General features: G+C 38.7%; 1 protein-coding gene across 3 annotated transcripts in view; it reads left to right on the top strand.

Moving 5' to 3' along the window:
- Positions 1-21,203, top strand: part of LOC118533583 (sodium/potassium-transporting ATPase subunit beta-1-interacting protein 3) — a 617,142-nt gene that overhangs the window by 493,509 nt on the left and 102,430 nt on the right. The window contains exon 5 of one of the 3 annotated variants that reach the window (XM_078072342.1): positions 1,682-1,794. The exons of the other annotated variants lie outside the window; for them this stretch is intronic. Coding sequence (XP_077928468.1) covers positions 1,682-1,714 — 33 coding nt within the window. The 3' untranslated portion in view covers positions 1,715-1,794. Of the gene's footprint in view, positions 1-1,681; positions 1,795-21,203 lie in introns of those variants that run through there. 3 annotated transcript variants of the gene reach the window in all.

Here is a 21,203-nt window from a genome sequence, read left to right as displayed (position 1 = left end):
ACACTAGACGTGAAAATCATAATTAAAACTTCCTGTTATTATAAATAAATGTTTTTGGAATGAATAAATGCAGAACAATCACATTTAACAGTATAGTACTGAATTGTTTTTATCCCACCCGGAATAATTATTTTAAGTACCCTCCAGTTTTGTATCTTGGGGGAGCGGCAGCTAGGATGTGATTAGAATTTTGCAGTAAAACCCTGGCTCATCCCCGTATTCCCAGGAGATTGCCACCTGCTTCCCAGGACAGGTGGTGTCAAATAACAATCACAGAGAGTGGCTGAGTCCTGCTTTACTACTCACGTACTCATATAGAAGAATGCATGTTGAATTATTTATTTAAAGATACATAGTCTTGGCTTCTGGATCCTATGAGAATCAATTCAATCCTCATCATATCAGTTTTTCATCTGTGGTAGAGAGATACCTACTTGGATTGAAATTTTAGTACTACCATATTCTGGGTAAACATAAAAGTTTTACTCCTCCATCTATAAAGTAAAGATAGTAATGGTGTCTTTTTTTATTGGGTTATTGCAAGAGTTGGAGATTATACATGTGAGGAGCTAAGCACAGTGTTTGGCACATAATATGCATTCAATAAATTTTAGCTGGTAATGATGTCACAGCACAGCATGCTCATAAAAATAAATTAGCTCAAGATTCACAAGATTATGGAACTCCTATAAGAAAAGTGTCATAAATGGTAAACGTCACATATAATATCATTGTACATAGATTACCGAAGGCACTGCCTCGTACTGGAAACAAAGACATAATTAGCTGTAAATGATTTTAAGTGAGATTTTCTGTTAGTAAAAAAAATCATTTTTACATCAGGACATTAGCAGAATAGTGTTTATCCTAGTACTTACGGGGATAGCTGACATATCTAACCTTGTTAGCAGAGAATGCTTGGAAAAGTTACAAAAAACACCTACAGAGGGTCTATCATTGGTGATCCAGGGAGCAGTAACAGAAGGGCACAACAAAGGGAACTGGTTGTGTAATTGCATTCTGTCAAACAGCTAGATAAGCAGCCAGCAGTTTTGCATTAGAATGCATTTGGTTATCCCATTGACAATGGGCTGGTAATCCTATAAATATTTATTGCTGAACTAAAGAAAGCAGCATAAGCTTTTACCCTTTGCAAAAGGTCTATAACCTGCACAGTGCCAGTGAAGTATGAAACCCTGATGATTTGGTTACTCCTTAATATGTTAGAGGCTAGACTGAGCTTGGCACATGGGAACACTGTGGATGCGGTTGTTGGAGGCATGCTTCTGGGGGGCAATTGTGAGCATATGCTTCAGTGGGGGAGTGATCAAACCCACAGCTGCTCTCTGCTCTGACCTGAAGCGGGACAATATGGAACTCATGGATTAACAGATTTAACCTTGAATGGTTGGGAATAAGGATCAATTCTTTCTGAATAGACTAAACCAAAGAACAAAAGAAGAAAGAACAGGGTGGGAGAAAACACGCTTTCCTTGAGATGATTCTGTATCTGTGTGTGTTACGTCATGTTCTTCTTCCACTGTAGCTTGGAAGAAATAAACTGAATCTTTCTTCAGAAGGTATGGCATCACTTAAGTAATAAATCTATTCCATTTCCAGTTCTGTATGCTGTATGTGTGAAATAACCAAAAATAAAAATATATCACTTATTGTTTTGCAGATCTTTTCATATCCTGTCTACTCCCTGATTTAGGCAGCACATAATAAAAGCCCCCAAATAAAAAGACCAAAACAGCTATTGATATAACAAAGAAAATAATCAAAAATAAGAGAAGAAAGTAGAGAAAGAGATCAAAAATCTGCTGGCTGAGAAAATCTACAATAAGTTAAGTGGGATGCTTAATTGTGAACTTTCTTTGTAACTAGAACAAAAAGGAAACCTCAATGAATAAATACTACCATCCTCTTATTTTAAAAAAAAGCTATAAATCTATAATAACTACGCATGATACTTAATTGTGAACTTTGCAGCCAGAATAAAGAAGAAAGCAATGAATAAATATTACCATCTTCTTTTTTGAAAAAGTTACTATACCTCCTCAAAACTGCACATCAGTACACCACTTGTTTCTCTTGCTTGTGTTGGTGTAATAACGAGCACCAGAAGGGGTGCCTGGGTGGCTCAGTTGGTTAAACTTAAGCGTCTGACTTTGGTTCAGATCATGATCTCAGGGTCCTGGGATTGAGCCCCACCTCAAACCCCACCTCAAGCCCTGCACTGGGCTCCACGCTCAGCAGGGAGTCTGCTTCTCCCTCTGGTCCTCCCCCTGCTCATGCTCTCTCTCTCAAATAAATAAATAAATAAAATCTTAAAAAAAAAAATGACTACCAGTAGGCAGTGAGTAAAGGGTTCATTGTCTCCCGTGTGTGTGTGTGTGTGTGTGTGTGTGTGTGTGTGTGTGGTACATGCACATTTCTATTGACAGTCGAAGGGGAAACTCAAGGGCTACTTATGAATTTGAAGATTCAGATTTTTAATGCAGGAATACTAGAAGGGAAATAATATTTTTCCCTCTTAAACATCTGCTATGTGTCTGATACCTTTCTGGACATACACAGAGAACAAGACAGACATGGTCCTGCTCTCATTATGCTTACAAGCTATTAAGAAAAAAATACTTTTGAGCAAGTAATTGCAAGTCTGATGTTACCCAAAATGATAGGTGCATACTCCTCTTGTCATCAATACCAAGGAGATTCTACCTGCCCCTGGTTAACTAAAGCAATTATCTCTGCCTAAGTGTGTGGTGGCTAAGTGCAGGTTCTGGAGTCAGAGGGCCTGGGTTTGAATCTTATGCAATAATTAGCTCTACAATCTCTGCCAAATTACTTAGCCTCTGTATGCTCCCAGTTCCTCATCTTTACAGTGGGGATAATAGTAGTATCTACTATGTAATTATAGTCATATAATTATGTTATTGTGAGGATTAAATGGGACTTCTTTTCTTGGAATCACATGGTTCCAAGACCGTGCTAGCAAAAGCTGAAAGGTCACTTGAGCCCCAGCCTTGGAGTTCCTCAAAGCTCACTTCTGTAGCATTCTATTGGTCAGAGTGAGTCACAAAACCCATTTAGATTCAAGGGATGGGGAAATAGACTCCACCTCTTAATGAGAGGAGCTGCAAAGTATGGTAGCTATTTTTACATTCTTCCACATGGCAGTGGGGATGGAAAGACCACATAGCATCTAGGATGAATAGATCTTAATGTTTGTTTGGATGTAGGGAAGAAAAAAGAAAGGAAGGAATCGTGATAGCAAATTTTCTGTCCTGAGCAAGTAGGTAGGTAATTTTGCAAATCACCTGGTACTGAATTGAAAATCAGTCCACAATTTAAACTAAAATTTAGAATTGTGTCATTACGAGGGTTTTTCAAACACACTAACCAACAACTTAGGTTGTTTTGAGAATCGTAATCGTCCATGTTACTTAAATATCGTTGAATTTGCTTTGACTCTATACCTCAAGGGCTAGGAAAAAAATTCTTCAGTGTGTGGACTGACATACTACGTGTACTGGGTCCCTTAGAATGAACTCTACATATACCCTGATTTATTCCTGTTTGTGAGCAAAACATGAATGTCTAACTTTCTAGGATATAGAGAAAGCTTTATCCAAAGGAATAATTCTTCATATTCTCCATATATCTCCAGTTCCCTAGCAATTGCAGTGAAAATTATGACACCTTCCCTTAATGGAGTACTCCCAACAGTGTAAATGGCCATTCCGCATGTGTGAGAATTAGCTCATTCTAGGTAAGTGTTTTGCCTTTCACTCATACAATGATAGTCATGAAAAAAACGTTGTCCATATTCAGAATGCAGACTCCAGAAAAATTAACAGCATTATCTCGCCAAAAGGCTTTGAAAGTAAATATCATTGAGTATATTGATCTATGTATATGAAAATTTGGTGGCTTTACTATGAATACTCGTAAATATCTCTCCCTCCTTTTCTTTCTCCGTCTCCACAGCCACTGCCTTAACTTTGACTCTGAATGATTCCTTAACTGGTCTTCCTGCATATAATTTCTCCCTTTTTGGGCTATTCTCCATATGTTTCTAAATGCAATTATGATTATTAACTTCTCTACTTAATTAAAAAAAAGTTCATGTCTCTACTTTACCCACAGAGTTCATTCCAAACCAATATTTTCAGTGGATTTCAGAATAAATTAACAGGTTAATTTAAATTATTTTCAAACTCTCGATGGAAGAAGGATACACTTACAAGCAAAGTGAGTTGTTATTCCAAAAGCCAAACTATTGATTTTCTTGCTTATAATTGAAGTAGCATGTTTATTTGAGTGGGAATATTGGATGTAAGTGTATCTAGTGCCTAAAATATTGGCATTTAGTTCTTTTTTCCAAGCTTATTTCATTCTACATGTAAGTGGTAGAGTATGATACATGTGAAGTTAGACATGATGAGTGCCTTTTGGTTTTTGGATTTTTGAGTTGTTTGGAATCATCTTCCAAAATTCCAGTTATCTTAGATTAAAAAATTAAAATCGCACATTTACCAAGTATTGGATTGTGTCAGAGATGGAAAGAAAAAAAGTTGGTCCTTGCTCTAAAGGACCTCATGGCCTTTGAGGTAGTTTTTTAGACAGACTTTCAGCAGGTAAGAGGAGTATAGTGTGGTACTTGCTAATGTAAAGTTAAAGTACCAGGTATGAAGGAAGAGTGGAAAGAAGAAGGGATCTATTGAATCTTGTGAAATCAAGGATATTTTCACAGATGAGCTAGCATTTAAAATGTCTAAATGATGAATAGATGTCCGCACCCCTATGTTAATTGCAGCATTACTTATAATAGCCAAGATATGAAAGCAACCAAACTGTCCATCAAAAGATGAACAGATAAAGAAGATGTGGTGTGTATACACACATACAATGGAATATTACTCAGCCATAAAAAAGAATGAAATCTTGCCATTTGCAACAACATGAGTGGAGCTAGAGGGTATAATGCTAAGTGAAATAAGTTAGAGAAAGAAAAATACCATATGATTTCATTCATATGTGGAATTTAAGGGAAAAAACAAAGAAAGAAAGAAAAAGGAGACAAAAAAACCAGACTCTTAAATAAAGAGAACAAACTGGGGGTTGCCACCAGAAGGGAGGTGGGTGGGGGGTGGATGGAAGAGGTGAAGGGGATGAAGAGTACATTTACCTTGATGAGCTCTGAGTAATGCATAGAACTGGTGAATCACTATATTGTACACTTGAAACTAATATAACACTGGATGTTAATTATACTGGAACTTAAAAGATAAAAAGATGAGTAGGGATTTACAGGAAGAAAAGCTAGGGAATAGCATAAACAATTTTATGGAGGCAGGAAAAGCATGGTTCAGAGAAGTGTAATGTCTTAGCTAAACCTAAGATCCAATAGGAAAACAAGTGGAAGGTGAAGGAATAAAAGTGCTGGGCCCCCTTCTCCACGCAGGCCCAGGGTGGTCTGCTCAAGATACCATGTCAAGTTGAACCACATGAAATTGACATTTTATAGATCAAAAGAGTCAAATATTGGAATTTCAGAGATTCAAACTTCTAAAAGTTCAACCGTGGAGACTTGAGCTTGGCATTTTGAAGTCAGTTCATCTAACCTGACACGTTTGCTTGTGAGTAAAGGAGGCCCACTTAATATTTTTAGGTAAAGGATGGTTTACTGAGGGGAAGCAAGAACAGCTCTCCCAGGAGTCCAAGAACAAGACATAGACTCAGCGGAGCATTATGGAAGATAAACAGAAATAACCTCCACTCTGCCCTCATCATAGCACCGCTGTTCTTTCTGTTGATCTATTCCCCTTTTCTTTCTCTATGGATTGATTTCCTTGGTGTACTTGTAGTTTCTGCTCCTTCATGCCTTCAACTTACTATGGACAGGGCACCCCAGCCCTCCTTCAAATCATAACCCTTTGGCTTCAGCTTTCCCCATCAACTGTTGATGCGTGCATATTTTGAAATTCTGAGAGGATGAATCTAATTGGCCTAGCTCATCTTCTGGTGCTAGGCTGTAGGTCACAGGCCTTATTAGCCAGCTGTCACTTTGTGAATCCAGGTTAATTATCTGCGACCATAGGAAGTACATGGCTGCTCAGTGGAAGGAGGTGTGGGTGGGGATACTTCCCCAGAGGAGGATGTGGCAGGCAGGACTCACGAGCCAGAGCAGTACTGATCACGTCCCCAAGTGAGGTCGGGGTGAGAACCCCTGACTCAGTTTCTGAGGTCCAAGAGCACCTACTCTCTCACATTTTGCTTTCAGCTTCAAGAATATCTAAGAATGCATCCTCAGTATAATTACCCAGAATATCCATAATCCTCATTATTCTTGAGATTTGGGGGTTAAATAATTCCTGTCATTGCTGGAGCTTGGGCCCAAGGGAGGGGGAAAAATTCACTAACTAAGAAGCAACGGCATGATGCCCTGTCATATTAACTAAATCTTTTTGAGTGTATAAGCGATCGCTGACGGCCATCCCTTTTCTTACCTCCCCATATTAGACATACTTGAATATTTGCTTTCTGGTTTTTAGAATAAAAAGCCTTTCCAACAATGCCAGTAGCTACTAGGAAAACAAGTGGGCTGCAGGGCTGGCAACCACTTTATTCCTTTCTCATCGTCCCTTACGTCTTTTTTTTGCCACCATTAGTAGCCTTCACGCATGTAGCACGTTATTTTTCCACAGGAAGAAAAGTGGTTTGACTAGCAATAAATGGCCTCATAATGAGGTGATTATTTTTAACATGTGTAGATTCTAGTCTGGCTCCAATAAATATCAAATAAAGCATGAGACAAACGGCATAGAAAATTCCTTTTTCACTTCCTATGTGGTATATAAGTACAAGAAAAATCCATTCAACTGTCACTAATATATGCTCTTAATAAATAAAATGCCGTCAGGCAAAAACGGAGCTCAGGAACGGTACTTAAAGCATAGTCCTCAACACTGAAGCTACTCTCGGGAAAATCCATAGCCCTCCTCCCCCACCAAATCTACTTAAAATACTATTTTTACATCTGTTAAGCTGTTTGTTGAGGTGAGGCATTGGGAAGGGAAATTGAAAGGTGTTGAGCAGGGGAACTGGAGGGGTTTTTCTTTTTATATTAGCCTTGGTTTCTTTCCCCTTCATGTCCTACATTTTTTTTTTGGAGGAGTGTGACCAGTGATGGGAGACTTCCTGATAGTTGCTTACATCTCTAAGACACTGTATATAACTTGTCTCCCAGCACTAAAAAGGAGTCCAGCCGGGTGGAACACAGGACAGGTCCCCAACACAGGAACTGCAAGGGGAGAGATGGAGAAAGCCAGTGTGACCTTGAGGACATGCACTACTGGGGCCAGTAGTCTCACTGTCTTTTGGTCCTGCTGCTTCTTTCACTGTTTTTCCTTCTTGTGCATTATTTAATTATGCACCCATCCATCCATCCACCAAGGCACGATTGTGTACTTTCTGTGGGTATATCACAGTGCAGATGACCAGAACTTACCTCAAGACCAAAGATCTCAAATTTCTTGGAGAACAAGGTCCAGGAATTTGTATATTTAGAAACGTTATTTATTTTTTTTTAACTTTTTTTTTAAGAGAGAGAGCATGCACAGAAGTAGGGGGTGGAGAGTCAGAGGGAAAGGGAGAGAGAGAATCTTAAGCAGGCTCCATGCCCAGTGTGGAGCCCCACATAGGGCTCAATCCCACAGCCCTGAGATCCTGACCTGAGCTGAAATCAAGAGTCGGAAGCTTAACTAACTGAGCCACCCTGGTGCCCCCAGGAATTTATACATTTAATAGACCCTAAAGTTAATTCTGATTCTCAGAACTGGGTGAGCCCCACTTATGTAGAGGCTATATATATGTACAACCTGCATTCCTATGACCAAGGAGGTCACCCCCTTGCTGTTCCCTGTCTGATATTCAAATCTTATTCCTATTCTTTCCCTACCTCATATGAGTACAACCAAACAAAAACAAGACTTCTAAAGTTTGTTGCTGGGTGCCTGGGTGGCTCAGTTGGTTGGGAGACTGCCTTCGGCTCAGGTCATGATCTTGGAATCCCAGGATCGAGTCCCGCATTGAGCTCCCTGCTCGGTGGGGAGCCTGTTTCTCCCTCTGACCTCCCCCCCCACACACACACACACTCTCTCTCTCTCTCTCACTCTCTCTCTCTCAAATAAAAAAATAAATAATCTTTTAAAAAAATAAAAATAAAGTTTGTTGCTGACATTAATAATTGAAATAAATGCTAAAATTCAGTTCCAGTTTGGTGAAAAGGAAGATGTAATGTTTTCCCTCCCAGTTCATGGCCCCTGAACTCCATCCACACACCTCTTGGGTATTCACATCTTGTGTTGAAAAGTCTTATAAACAGAAATTTTATTTTATTTTTTTAAAGATGTTATTTATTTTTTGAGAGAGAGAGAGCACAAGCAGAAGGAGAGGGAAAAGCAGGAGCCCAACGTGGAGCTTGACTTGGGGCTCGATCCCAGGAACCCAGGACCATGACCCCAGCCGAAGGCAGATGGTCAACTGACTGAGCCACCCAAGCGCCCCTAAACAGAGAATTTAAAGCAGTGTTAGGTAGTGGAAAAGGCACCTACCTATTTTAGAATTAGGTGGCCTTAAGTTTGGATCTCTGTGCCAGAATTTACTAGCTATAGAACCTTCAGCTAAAAGTCCTTAACTTCTCTAAGTTTTAGGTTTTTTTCAACTCTAAAGTGCAATTAAAAGGAAACTAAAAATTTACTAATGCTTCATTTTCAAAAATTTAATTAGATAATGTAGTTAGTAGCTTGGAACATTGTAAATGTTCAGAAAGGTAGGTTCAGCGTATATTTGTCACTCCACCCCATGTTAATATTAGTCACCTAAAATATCCTTAGGCCCAGAAAATTGATATTGTATGAGTTCACTTTAACTACATCAGCAAATGCTGCTTTTGGTTGAAATATATTTTATTAATTGCATTTTTTAATTTATATATGTATAAATTTATAATTATGTAGACATATATAATATATGCCTGTGTGTGTGCATGCGTGTGTATGTTTAAAAATGACCTAACCCTGACACTCGTGATTCCTCATAAATGCACCAAATACCCAGACCAAAGATCATTTCCAAATGTGTATTGGTTTGGGCAATAGCATGACCGTCTTTAATTCTCCACCTTTAGTTTGAGGCTCAGCAAGTTAGAGATGACTGGTGATTTTCAAAGTCCCGGTGGATGACAGATACTGCCTTTCGTCTCTGCAAAGTGGACAAAGCTGCTCGGTTTGACTAGATGATTATGCTGTGCAAATACACACATGATGCTCAGCACTTACCTAAGTGCAGGTAGCTAGCCTGAATTCCATACACGTAGGCCAATGATGTCTAAATGTGTCCAGAGATCTGGACTGACAGAGTACTTTCTCTTACTATTTAAATCTCAAGGGAGATTAGGCCCAGCCTATCTTGTACTGGGCAGAGAACAAGTATAACCAAGTTACGGAGCACTGTGTCATTGAATTTAGTAGAAAGGAGGCATAATTTTCATGATGAGAGAAAACTGGTTTTTATTTCACACATGTCCACACACACACACACACACACACACACACACACACACACACATGCACATACACGCACTGAACCCAACAAGAACTGAAAGCCACTGCGCTGGAGAGGTTGTCATTCTGGAAGCAAGCCATTAGCACTTTCTGGTCCTCCCAGCAAAGCAAGAGTTTCTAAGGTCACTTGGGGTTGTTTAAGGAGAGCATGGAGTGCTCTCCAGGGCAATTTGTTTAGAGACTGAAAGTGCTGCTGTGATGTAGCAGGATGTGGTTGAAAATATCTTCTGCCTGTTGTTTCTTGTGTGTTTTCACTGGACTCGCTCTTTAATTGATTCTCTGGAAAAGGCAAAACGTTTTGTTTCAGAGAAGGATCCCTCTTCAGGAAGCTAAATGCTTTTTTCTCACATTTTATTTATCAGAAACTACCTTCATAGCTAAGTAATAGCACAGTAACAGGATTTTCCAGATTCTGAAACTTAAATACACGAATCTTCCAGTCTACCCAAAGTTCAGGAACATGCAGTTTACAAATAACAAATAGTGAAAATCAATGTAATAGACATCTTGGTCATAGGTAAATTTAGTAACAGGCACTTTGAAGAAATTTGGGACATGTTAATTAGAGCAATGGTTCTATCAAAATCTGGCAGATCATGACCAGTTTAAAAAAAAAAAACAGTCTTGGAAAAAATGGGTCATCTTTTTTAGACTTGTAATGAAGGATCTCTTCCATTGTACACCTGTGTCTCCCGACAGTGAGTTCCTTTGGTCTCATTCCTTGTTTACTCTAATTCCTGACAGAATGTCTGTCTGATATATGTTGAGCTTTCAACAAATATCAGTTAAATGAAAAAATGAACGAACAGATTTCAAGATGAGTAACGGTGTCTCAATAAGTTCTAGAAACCATAATGTTGTGGGTTGAATTGTGTCCTCCAAAACTTCATGCATTGAAGTCTTAACCAGCAGTACCTCATAATATGGCCTTGTTTGGAAATAGGGTCGTGCAGATGTAATTAGTTAAGATGAGATCAAACTAGAATGGCATGGGCTCCTAATCCCATATCACTAGTGCTATTATGAAAAGGGGAAACTTGGAGACAGAGCTGTACACAGGGAAACACCATGTCAAAAATGGAGTTAAGTTGCCTCAAGGCAAGGAGCCACCAGAAGGTAGGAGAAAGGCCTGGAACAGAACCTTCCCTAGTGACTTCAAAGGGAGTACGGCCCTACAGATGCCTTGATCTCAGACTCATAGCCTCTAGAACTATGAGACAATGAATTTCTGTTGTTTAAGCTGTTCCGTGTGGTCCGCTGTTTTAGCATCCCTAGAAAGCTACTACACTTAGCAATCGAGAATTTAGAAGCAGGAAGAGTCCCAAAACTGTTGAAAGGAGACATTAAGAAAATGTATCTACCAGACAGAGTAGCCCAGCTGCTAATTGGGACGCAAGAACTGGACTCCAATGCATTGGAAGAGGTGACAAGACCCCAGGCCTAGGGTACGAGGCAGGTGACCAGATGGGGACTCAGGAAGAAGACCAAGGCAGCTGCCAGAGGAAGCTGGAGATCCAGTCACACACAAGTGCTTGGTTAGCAGAATTGCTTCAAGGTTGGAAGTAGGTCTGCTTAAATGTTCCTTTCCTCAAGTTTAAATTGATGTGGGGACCAGGAGTGGAACAGAACTACATGTGGGGATCTAGGGAAAATGATGTGGCAAGAAGGAAGACTGCAAAAACTGGGGACCAGTGGATCCAAAAGAATGTCCATCTGTCTGGGGCATACTTCCCACTTAAAGTTAAATTGGCTCCACTGTACACATAACTAGATTATTATTATTTGGTATATGCCAGTAATTGATTTTGGCAATCACACATCTGTAATGTGTAATTGTAAAATCTGCATGTGTGATGGAGTTTGTGTGGGGACCTGTGCTAGGCTCTGTTTATGGTTGAAATCTCTAGGACTATGGAATAAGACCAAACTTCACTCAGCAAACACCAAGCTCCACCACTTACCTACTGTGATGGAATTTTATTTTAGTATCGGCTTTTGTTATAAAATCTCAGGTCTGTTCCTAAAAGGATTCCCAGTATACTGACCTGAAAATCATGACATAGATCAAAAGACATGTATTGCAAGGCCTTCTGGGGATTTTCTCTGCCATCATTTCACTATGGAGAATTTCAGGAAAGCTGTCCTACCTTTCAAAAATCACCAGCCCCCTATCTTGCTTATTTCCAGTTGTCTACATCAGACCAAGCAGAAGTTGCACTGAGGAGCTAATGCCTGGCCTCTGAAGGATGGAGGGAATGGTGCAGAATGGAGGATAGTTGACAAGCAAATGGTACACTGATTACCCTATCCAAAACCATCACTAGAACTTCCCCCAAATCACATATTATGCTTTCACAGTTTTATAAACTAGTATTTTGTTTATTAAACTTTTTTTTATAACAAAGGGTAGATTTTTCTTTTGGTTAACCTGTACACATATGCCCTTGTGAACAGATATAATTTATGGATTTTTTATTGCCCTATATTTCAGATTAATAGAAAATATTATAACAGGTACTCTTGTAACTAAATTGAACAAGTATTAACATCTTGCCGTTTTTGTTTCACATTTTTTATTGGAGAATAATGGACATACAATGTTGTATTAGTTTAAGGTGCACAACGCAGTGATTCAGTATTTGTGTACATTACAAAGTCATCACCACAGGAAGTCTAGATAACACTTTACTGATATCACTAAAGCACCAGCTTTCTCCATCCTTCCTCAGAGGTAGCCGTTACCCTAAAGTTGTTGAATATCCTACCCCTCGTGTTCTTATCTAACAATTGGATATGAAATTACTTAACATATAGATTATAGATTTGTTTTTAATTTCTCATTTTGTTTCTTCTGTTTACCATGCTTTTTCCTTGCTTCTTATCTTCTTTCCTGTTTTCCATACTCATCAATATCCTTTGTTCTCTTCATTTCTCTTCTGCTAGTTACAGTTGTATATCGATTTCGGGTCTTTCCGTGGTTACCCTTTAAGTATTACACACCTACTTGATATATCAAGTCTAAACAACTTATATTTTCATCTTCCTTTTGAACACAGTAAGGACATAAAGTCCTGTACATTTTGATTCCCATCATCCCTCTTTCATTTGGTCTCGTATTTTAGGTCCACCTTCTTTATAAGGACCACAACTTAGTATCTTATATTTTTATAGCAACTGTTTATTTTGATGTTTCCACATGCTTACCCATTTCTTTGGTCACTGTTGCCCCTCACATACCACTCCCGTTGCTGGCTTCATTCACCCTATCCCGGAAGTGTTGTGAACAGTAAAGTCTGTCTTTGTTGGTCTGAATGTCTTTTCGCAGTTTCATTCTATTCAGTGGTTTGGCTGGACGCTTATTCCAGGTCGACAGCTATTACCCTCAGCACTTTTTCTTCTAGCCTCTACTGTAACTGTCTGATGTTATTAATCACACGAGTTGGGGAAGCATTCTCAGAAACATGGATGTGTGAAGAAAATACTTGACTTGAGATTTTCATGGGAAAACAATTTTAGAGTAATTAAATAGTTTCATTCCTGCAACATTTAAGTCTTCTCAAAATAATTTAAATTCTTTTTAATTCAAATTTAAATCCCCTTTGAAGGCCAGAGGCTTTCTCATCTCACTGAGGCTCATAATCAGGAAATTTTAATAGCTATACATTTTATAGATGAAGAAACCAAAGTCTACGTGGCCAAATAATTTACTCTTGATTTACACAGCTAAGAAATGGCATTGATGAATACAAACATCTTCTCATTCAAAACTAGTATAGTTGCCTCTAGAATTAATAATATTACTTTGTATCCCTGTGCTTATTTTTATGACGGGGAAAGGAAATAGAATATGAATTAAGATACAGAGCCCTTGGTCACTCTCATTTAATGATCACATAATTTATGATTTTGTCTTCCTCATGGGGTCCAAGGTGGAAGTCAGCCCCCTAAGCTCAAGGATCAAAACCCCCCAACCTGGCCCTAAGGGCTGGGGAAGCAAATCTGTTTTAAGAGAGCTAAAAGGTAGGAACTCAGCTGCTTGCTTGAGTAATCATGCTCACGAGTTTTAGATTCAGGGTAGGTTCCCTGAGCCACATGTTCAGAAATTGAAAAATGGCAAAATTGAAAAATAAATGACCTTTGAAATACAGAAGAGTCTTCACTCTGGAGAAAAATGTAATTCAGTTTTCAGGCACATTCCACTTCTTTTATGATTTGAGAATATCGCAAGGCATGCCAACAAGTCTAACGGGATATATCTGGTGGAGTAGGTCATTTCTGGGGTAAAATTTGTTTTTTATTTATAGCATGCAAGCATGGGAATTAGGGGGACTGGGTTTCACTCTGGCCCTTGTATCCAATTTGCTCTGAGAACACCCACAAGTCATTTAGGCTCCATGGGCTTCAGTTTTCTCATTTATAAAATGTAAAACCTGAAGGCTATGTCTGTCTTTTAATATGTGAGCTCAATACATTTCTTATTTATTGGACAAACTTTGATCTTTTTATTTTATGTTTTTATTCACCATAGTATGTGTATATGCATAGAGGTATATATGTATGTAAGTAGGTAGGTTGATACTTATTTTTGCTTTCTTTTTTCTCCTTTCTTGACTTCTGTACAATTGATATTTTCAAATATTCTTGGTCTTATGTATGTGTGCACATATGTATGTATGTATGCAGGTATGTATTTGCTGCTCTCTTGGAAACTGCACAAATATTTTCTTCCATTAAAGATTACTCTTAGGGTTTTTTTTTTTTACCTTTTTTAAATAAGACTTTTTACTTTAAGTATAGATTTATGCACAGTTGTAAGAAATTATAAAGAGAGTGGCCCCTGGGTGGCTCAGTTGGTTAAGCTACTGCCTTCGGCTCAGGTTATGATCCCAGGGTCCTGGGATGGAGTCCTGCATCAGGCTCCTTGCTCCTCGGGGAGACGGCTTCTCCCTCTCCCTCGCTGCTCCCCCTGCTTGTGCTCTCTCTCTCTGTCAAATAAATAAATAAAATCTTAAAAAAAAAGATTCTTCTATTAAAAAAAAAAAGAAACTATAAAGAGAGAGCCTGTATACCTTTACCTAGTTTCCCCCAATGGTAGCTGTGTCTTGCAAAACTGTAATACAATATATCACAACCAGGGTATTGACATTGTTAAAGTCAAGATATAGAACAATTCCAGCACGGGGATTCTTTCTATTACAATCCACACCCCTTTCCTCTTCTCCCACCTATCTTCTCCACCTCATCCCTGATCTCTGGCAATCACTAATCTATTCTCCATTGCTATTCCAAAAATGTTACGTAAATGGACTCATCCAGTATGTAAAGGTTTGGGATTGGCTCTTTTTCACACGGCATAATTCCCTCTAGATTCATCCAAGTGGTCGCATATAACAATTATTCTTTTTTACTGCTGTAAAAATACGGATAGTATTCTTTGATAAGGGTATACCACAGTTTGTTTAACCACTTGCCTGTGGAAAGACATCTGAATTGTTTGCAGTTTTGGGCTATTACAAATAAAGCAGTTATGAACATTTGTATACAGGTTTTTGTATAAACATAAGTTTTCATCTCTCTGGGATAAATGCTCAAGAGTATAATTGCTAGGTTGTATGGTAGTTCCATACATGTTTTTTTGTTTTTGTTTTTTATTATGTTATGTTAATCACCATACATTACATCATTAGTTTTTGATGTAGTGTTCCATGATTCATTGTTTGCATATAACACCCAGTGCTCCATTTAGTACGTGCCCTCTTTAATATCCATCACCAGGCTAACCCATCGCCCAACCCCCTCCCCTCTAGAACCCTCAGTTTGTTTCTCAGAGTCCATAGTCTCTCATGGTTCATCTCCTCCTCCGATTCCCCCCCTTCATTTTTCCCTTCTTGCTATCTTCTTCTTATTTTTTTAACATATAATGTATTATTTGTTTCAGAGGCACAGATCTGTGATTCAACAGTCTTAAACAATTCACAGCGCTCACCATAGCACATACCCTCCCCAATGTCTATCACCCAGCCACCCCATCCCTCCCACCCCCCACCACTCCAGCAACCCTCAGTTTGTTTCCTGAGATTAAGAATTCCTCATATCAGTGAGATCATATGATACATGTCTTTCTCTGATTGACTTATTTCGCTCAGCATAATACCCTCCAGTTCCATCCACGTTGTTGCAAATGGCAGGCTTTCATTCCTTTTGATGGCTGCATAATATTCCATTGTATATATATTCCATACATGGCTTTAAATGGAACTACCAAACTTTTCCAGAGTGGCTGTATGAATGTACACTCCCACCAACAATGTATGTGGGATCTAGTTTCTCTATCTCCTCACCAGCATTTAGAGTTGTCACTATTGTTTTTTCTTTAATAATATTTATTTTAAAAATGTATTATAGTGTTTGTTAAGACCACCAGTGCAATGTTAAATAGAAATGGTACTTTCTCCTTGCAATGCTATTAGTTTTTGCCTTACATAGTTTTATGCTCTGTTCTTAGGTGCTACATATTAAGGATTGTTACCTCTTCTTGGAGAATTGACACCTTACTGTTATGTAATGTGCTTCTTTATCCCTGATTTTTTCCTTGCTTTGAAGTAGACTCTGTCTGAAATTACTATACCTACTCCTGCTTTCTTTTGATTAGTCATAGCATGATAAATTTTTTCCCCATCCATTTACTTTTTTTTATTATTGTGTTATGTTAATCACCATACATTACATCATTAGTTTTTGATGTAGTGTTCCATGATTCATTGTTTGCATATAACACCCAGTGCTCCATTCAATACGGGCCCTCTTTAATACCCAACACCAGGCTAACCCATCCCCCCCACCCCCCTTCCCTCTAGAACCTTCAGTTTATTTCTCAGAGTTCATAGTCTCTCATGCTTCCTCTCCCCCTCCGATTTCCCCCCCTTCATTTTTCCCTTCCTACTAGCTTCTGTTTTTTGTTGGTTTTTTTTTTAACATATACTATATTATTTGTTTCAGAGGTACAGGTCTGTGATTCAACAGTCTTACACAATTCACAGCACTCACCATAGCACATACCCTCCCCAAAGTCTATCACCCAGCCACCCCATCCCTCCCACCCCCCACCACTCCAGCAACCCTCAGTTTGTTTCCTGAGATTAAGAATTCCTCACATCAGTGAGATCATATGATACATGTCTTTCTCTGATTGACTTATTTCGCTTAGTATCATACCCTCTAGTTCCATCCACGTCATTGCAAGTGGCAAGATTTCATTTTTTTGATGGCTGCATAATATTCCATTGTATATATATACCACATCTTTATCCATTCATCTGTTGATAGACATCTTGGCTCTTTCCATAGTTTGGCTATTGTGGACATTGCTGCTATAAACATCGGGGTTCACATACCCCTTCGGATCACTACATTTGTATCTTTGGGGTAAATACCCAGCAGTGCAATTGCTAGGTCATAGGGTAGCTCTATTTTCAACTTTTTGAGGAACCTCCATACTGTTTTCCAGAGTGGCTGCCCCAGCTTGCATTCCCACCAACAGTGTAGGAGGGTTCCCCTTTCTCTGCAACCCCGCCAACATTTGTCATTTCCTGACTTGTTAATTTTAGCCATTCTGACTGGTGTGAGGTGGTATCTCACTGAGGATTTGATTTGGCTTTCCCTGATGCTGAGCAAGGTTGAGCACTTTTTCATGTGCCTGTTGGCCATTTGGATGTCTTCTTTGGAAAAATGTCTGTTCATGTCTTCTGCCCATTTCTTGATTGGATTATTTGTTCTTTGGGTGTTGAGTTTAAGAAGTTCTTTATAGATTTTGTACTAGCCCTTTATCTGATATGTCATTTGCAAATATCTTCTCCCATTCTGTCAGTTGTCTTTTGGTTTTGTGGACTGTTTCTTTTGCTGGGCAAAAGCTTTTTATCTTGATGAGGTCCCAATAGTTCATTTTTGCCCTTGCTTCCCTTGCCTTTGGCAATGTTTCTAGGAAGAAGTTGCTGCGGCGGAGATCAAAGAGGTTGCTGCCTGTGTTGTCCTTTAGGATTTTGATGGACTCCTATCTCACATTTAGGTCTTTCAACCATTTGGAGTCTATTTTTGTGTGTGGTGTAAGGAAATAGTCCAGTTTCATTCTTTTGCATGTGGCTGTCCAATTTTCCCAACACCATTTGTTGAAGAGACTGTCTTTTTTCCATTGGACATTCTTTCCTGCTTTGTCGAAGATTAGTTGACCATAGAGTTGAGGGTCCATTTCTGGGCTCTCTATTCTGTTCCATTGATCTATGTGTCTGGTTTTGTGCCAGTACCATACTGTCTTGATGATGACAGCTTTGTAATAGAGCTTGAAGTCCAGAATTGTGATGCCACCAGCTTGCTTTGCTTTTTCAACATTCCTCTGGCTATTCGGGGTCTTTTCTGGTTCCACACAAATTTTAGGATTATTTGTACCATTTCTTTGAAAAAAGTATTTTGATAGGGATTGCATTGAATGTGTAGATTGCTCTAGGTAGCATTGACATCTTCACAATATTTGTTCTTCCAATCCATGAGCATGGAACGTTTTTCCATTTCTTTGTGTCTTCCTCAATTTCTTTCATGAGTATTTTAAAGTTTTCTGAGTACAGATTCTTTGCCTCTTTGGTTAGATTTATTCCTAGGTATCTTATGGTTTTGGGTGCAATTGTAAATGGGATCGACTCCTTCATTTCTCTTTCTTCTGTCTTGTTGTTGGTGTGTAGGAATGCCACTGATTTCTATGCATTGATTTTATATCCTGCCACTTTACTGAATTCCTATATGAGTTCTAGCTATTTTGGGGTGGAGTCTTTCGGGTTTTCTACATAAAGTATCATATCATCTGCAAAGAGTGAGAGTTTGACTTCTTTGCCAATTCGGATGCCTTTTATTTCTTTTTGTTGTCTGATTGCTGTGGCTAGGACTTCTAGTACTATGTTGAATAGCAGTGGTGATAGTGGACATCCCTGCCGTGTTCCTGACCTTAGAGGGAAAGCTCTCAGTTTTTCCCCATTGAGAATGATATTCGCTGTGGGTTTTTCATAGATGGCTTTTATGATATTGAGGTATGTACCCTCTATCCCTATACTCTGAAGCATTTTGATCAAGAAAGGATGCTGTACTTTGTCAAATGCTTTTTCTGCATCTATTGAGAGGATCATATGGTTCTTGTTCTTTCTTTTATTAATGTATTGTATCACATTGATTGATTTGTGGATGTTGAAACAACCTTGCAGCCCAGGAATAAATCCCAGTTGGTTGTGGTGAATAATCCTTTTAATGTACTGTTGGATCCTACTGGCTAGTATTTTGTGAGAATTTTGCATCCATGTTCATCAGGGATATTGGTCTGTAATTCTCCTTTTTGATGGAGACTCTGTCTGATTTTGGGATCAAGGTAATGCTGGCCTCATAAAATGAGTTTGGAAGTTTTCCTTCCATTTCTATTTTTTGGAACAGTTTCAGAAGAATGAGTATTAATTCTTCTTTAAATGTTTGGTAGAATTCCCCTGGGAAGCCATCTGGCCCTGGGCTCTTGTTTGTTGGAAGATTTTTGATGACTGCTTCAATTTTCTTAGTGGTTATAGGTCTGTTCAGGTTTTCTATTTCTTCCTGGTTCAGTTTTGGTAGTTTATACATCCCTAGGAATGCATCCATTTCTTCCAGATTATCTGATTTGTTGGCATGTAGTTGCTCATAATATGTTCTTATAATTGTTTGTATTTCTTTGGTGTTGCTTCTGATCTCTCCTCTTTCATTCATGATTTTATTTATTTGGGTCATTTCTCTTTTCTTTTTGATAAGTCTGGCAGGGGTTTATCAATCTTGTTAATTCTTTCAAAGAATCAGCTCCTAGTTTCGTTGATCTGTTCTACTGTTCTTTTGGTTTCTATTTCATTGATTTCTGCTCTGACCTTTATTATTTCTCTTCTTCTGTTGGGTTTAGGCTTTATTTGCTGTTCTTTCTCCAGCTCCTTTAGGTGTAAGGTTAGGTTGTGTATTTGAGACCTTTCTTGTTTCTTGAGAAAGGCTTGTATTGCTATATACTTTCCTCTTAGGACTGCCTTTGCTGCATCCCAAGGATTTTGAACAGTTGTGTTTTCATTTTCATTGGTTTCCATGAATTTTTTTAATTCTTCTTTAATTTCCTGGTTGACCCATTCAGTCTTTAGTAGGATGCTCTGTAGCCTCCATGTATTTGAGTTCTTTCCAACTTTCCTCTTGTGATTGAGTTCTAGTTTCAAAGCATTGTGGTCCGAAAATATGCAAGGAAGGATCCCAATCTTTTGGTACCAGTGAGACCTGATTTGTGACCTAGGATGTGATCTATTCTGGAGAAAGTTCCATGGGCACTAGAGAAGAATGTGTATTCTGTTGCTTTGGGATGGAATGTTCTGAATATATCTGTGAAGTCCATTTGGTCCAGTGTGTCATTTAAAATCTTTATTTCCTTGTTGATCTTTTGCTTAGATGATCTGTCCATTTCAGTGAGGGGGGTGTTAAAGTCCCCCACTATTATTGTATTGCTGTCAATGTGTTTTTTTGCTTTTTTTATTAATTGGTTTATATAATTGGCTGCTCCCATGTTAGGGGCATAGAGATTTACAATTATTAGATCTTCTTGTTGGATAGACCCTTTAAGTAGGATATAGTGTCCTTCCTCATCTCTTATTATAGTCTTTGGTTTAAAATCTAATTTGTCTGATATAAGGATTGCCACCCTAGCTTTCTTTTGGTGTCCATTAGCATGGTAAATGGTTTTCCACCCCTTCACTTTCAATCTGGAGGTGTCTTTGGGTCTAAAATGAGTCTCTTGCAGACAGCGTATCGATGGGTCTTGTTTTTTTATCCAATCTGATATCCTGTGTCTTTTGATTGGGGCATTTAGTCCATTTACATTCAGGGTAACTATTGAAAGATATGAAATTAGGGCCATTGTATTGCCTGTAAGGTGACTGTTACTGTATATTGTCTGTGTTCCTTTCTGGTCTATGTTATTTTTAGCCTCTCTCTTTGCTTAGAGGACCCCTTTCAATATTTCTTGTAGGGCTGGTTTTGTGTTTGCAAATTCCTTTAGTTTTGTTTGTCCTGGAAGCTTTTTATCTCTCCTTCGATTTTCAGTGACAGCCTAGGTGGATATAGTATTCTTGGCTGCATATTTTTCTCATTTAGTGCTCTGAATATATCATGCCAATCCTTTCTGGCCTGCCAGGTCTCTGTGGATAGGTCTGTTGCCAATCTAATGTTTCTACCATTGTAGGTTACAGACCTCTTGTCCCGAGCTGCTTTCAGGATTTTCTCTTTGTCTCTGAGACTTGTAAGTTTTACTATTAGATGTTAGGGTGTTTGACCTATTTTTATTGATTTGAGGGGGGTTCTCTGTGCCTCCTGGATTTTGATGCCTGTTTCCTTCCCCAAATTAGGGAAGTTTTCTGCTATAATTTGCTCCAATATATCTTCTGCCCCTCTCTCTCTTTCTTCTTCTTCTGGGATCCCAATTATTCTAATATTGTTTTGTCTTATGGTATCGCTTATCTCTCGAATTCTGCCCTCGTGATCCAG

The sequence above is a fragment of the Halichoerus grypus genome, chromosome 5, assembly GCF_964656455.1.
Source record: "Halichoerus grypus chromosome 5, mHalGry1.hap1.1, whole genome shotgun sequence".
NCBI lineage: Eukaryota > Metazoa > Chordata > Mammalia > Carnivora > Phocidae > Halichoerus > Halichoerus grypus.
This window is presented reverse-complemented; position numbering and strand designations above follow the sequence as displayed.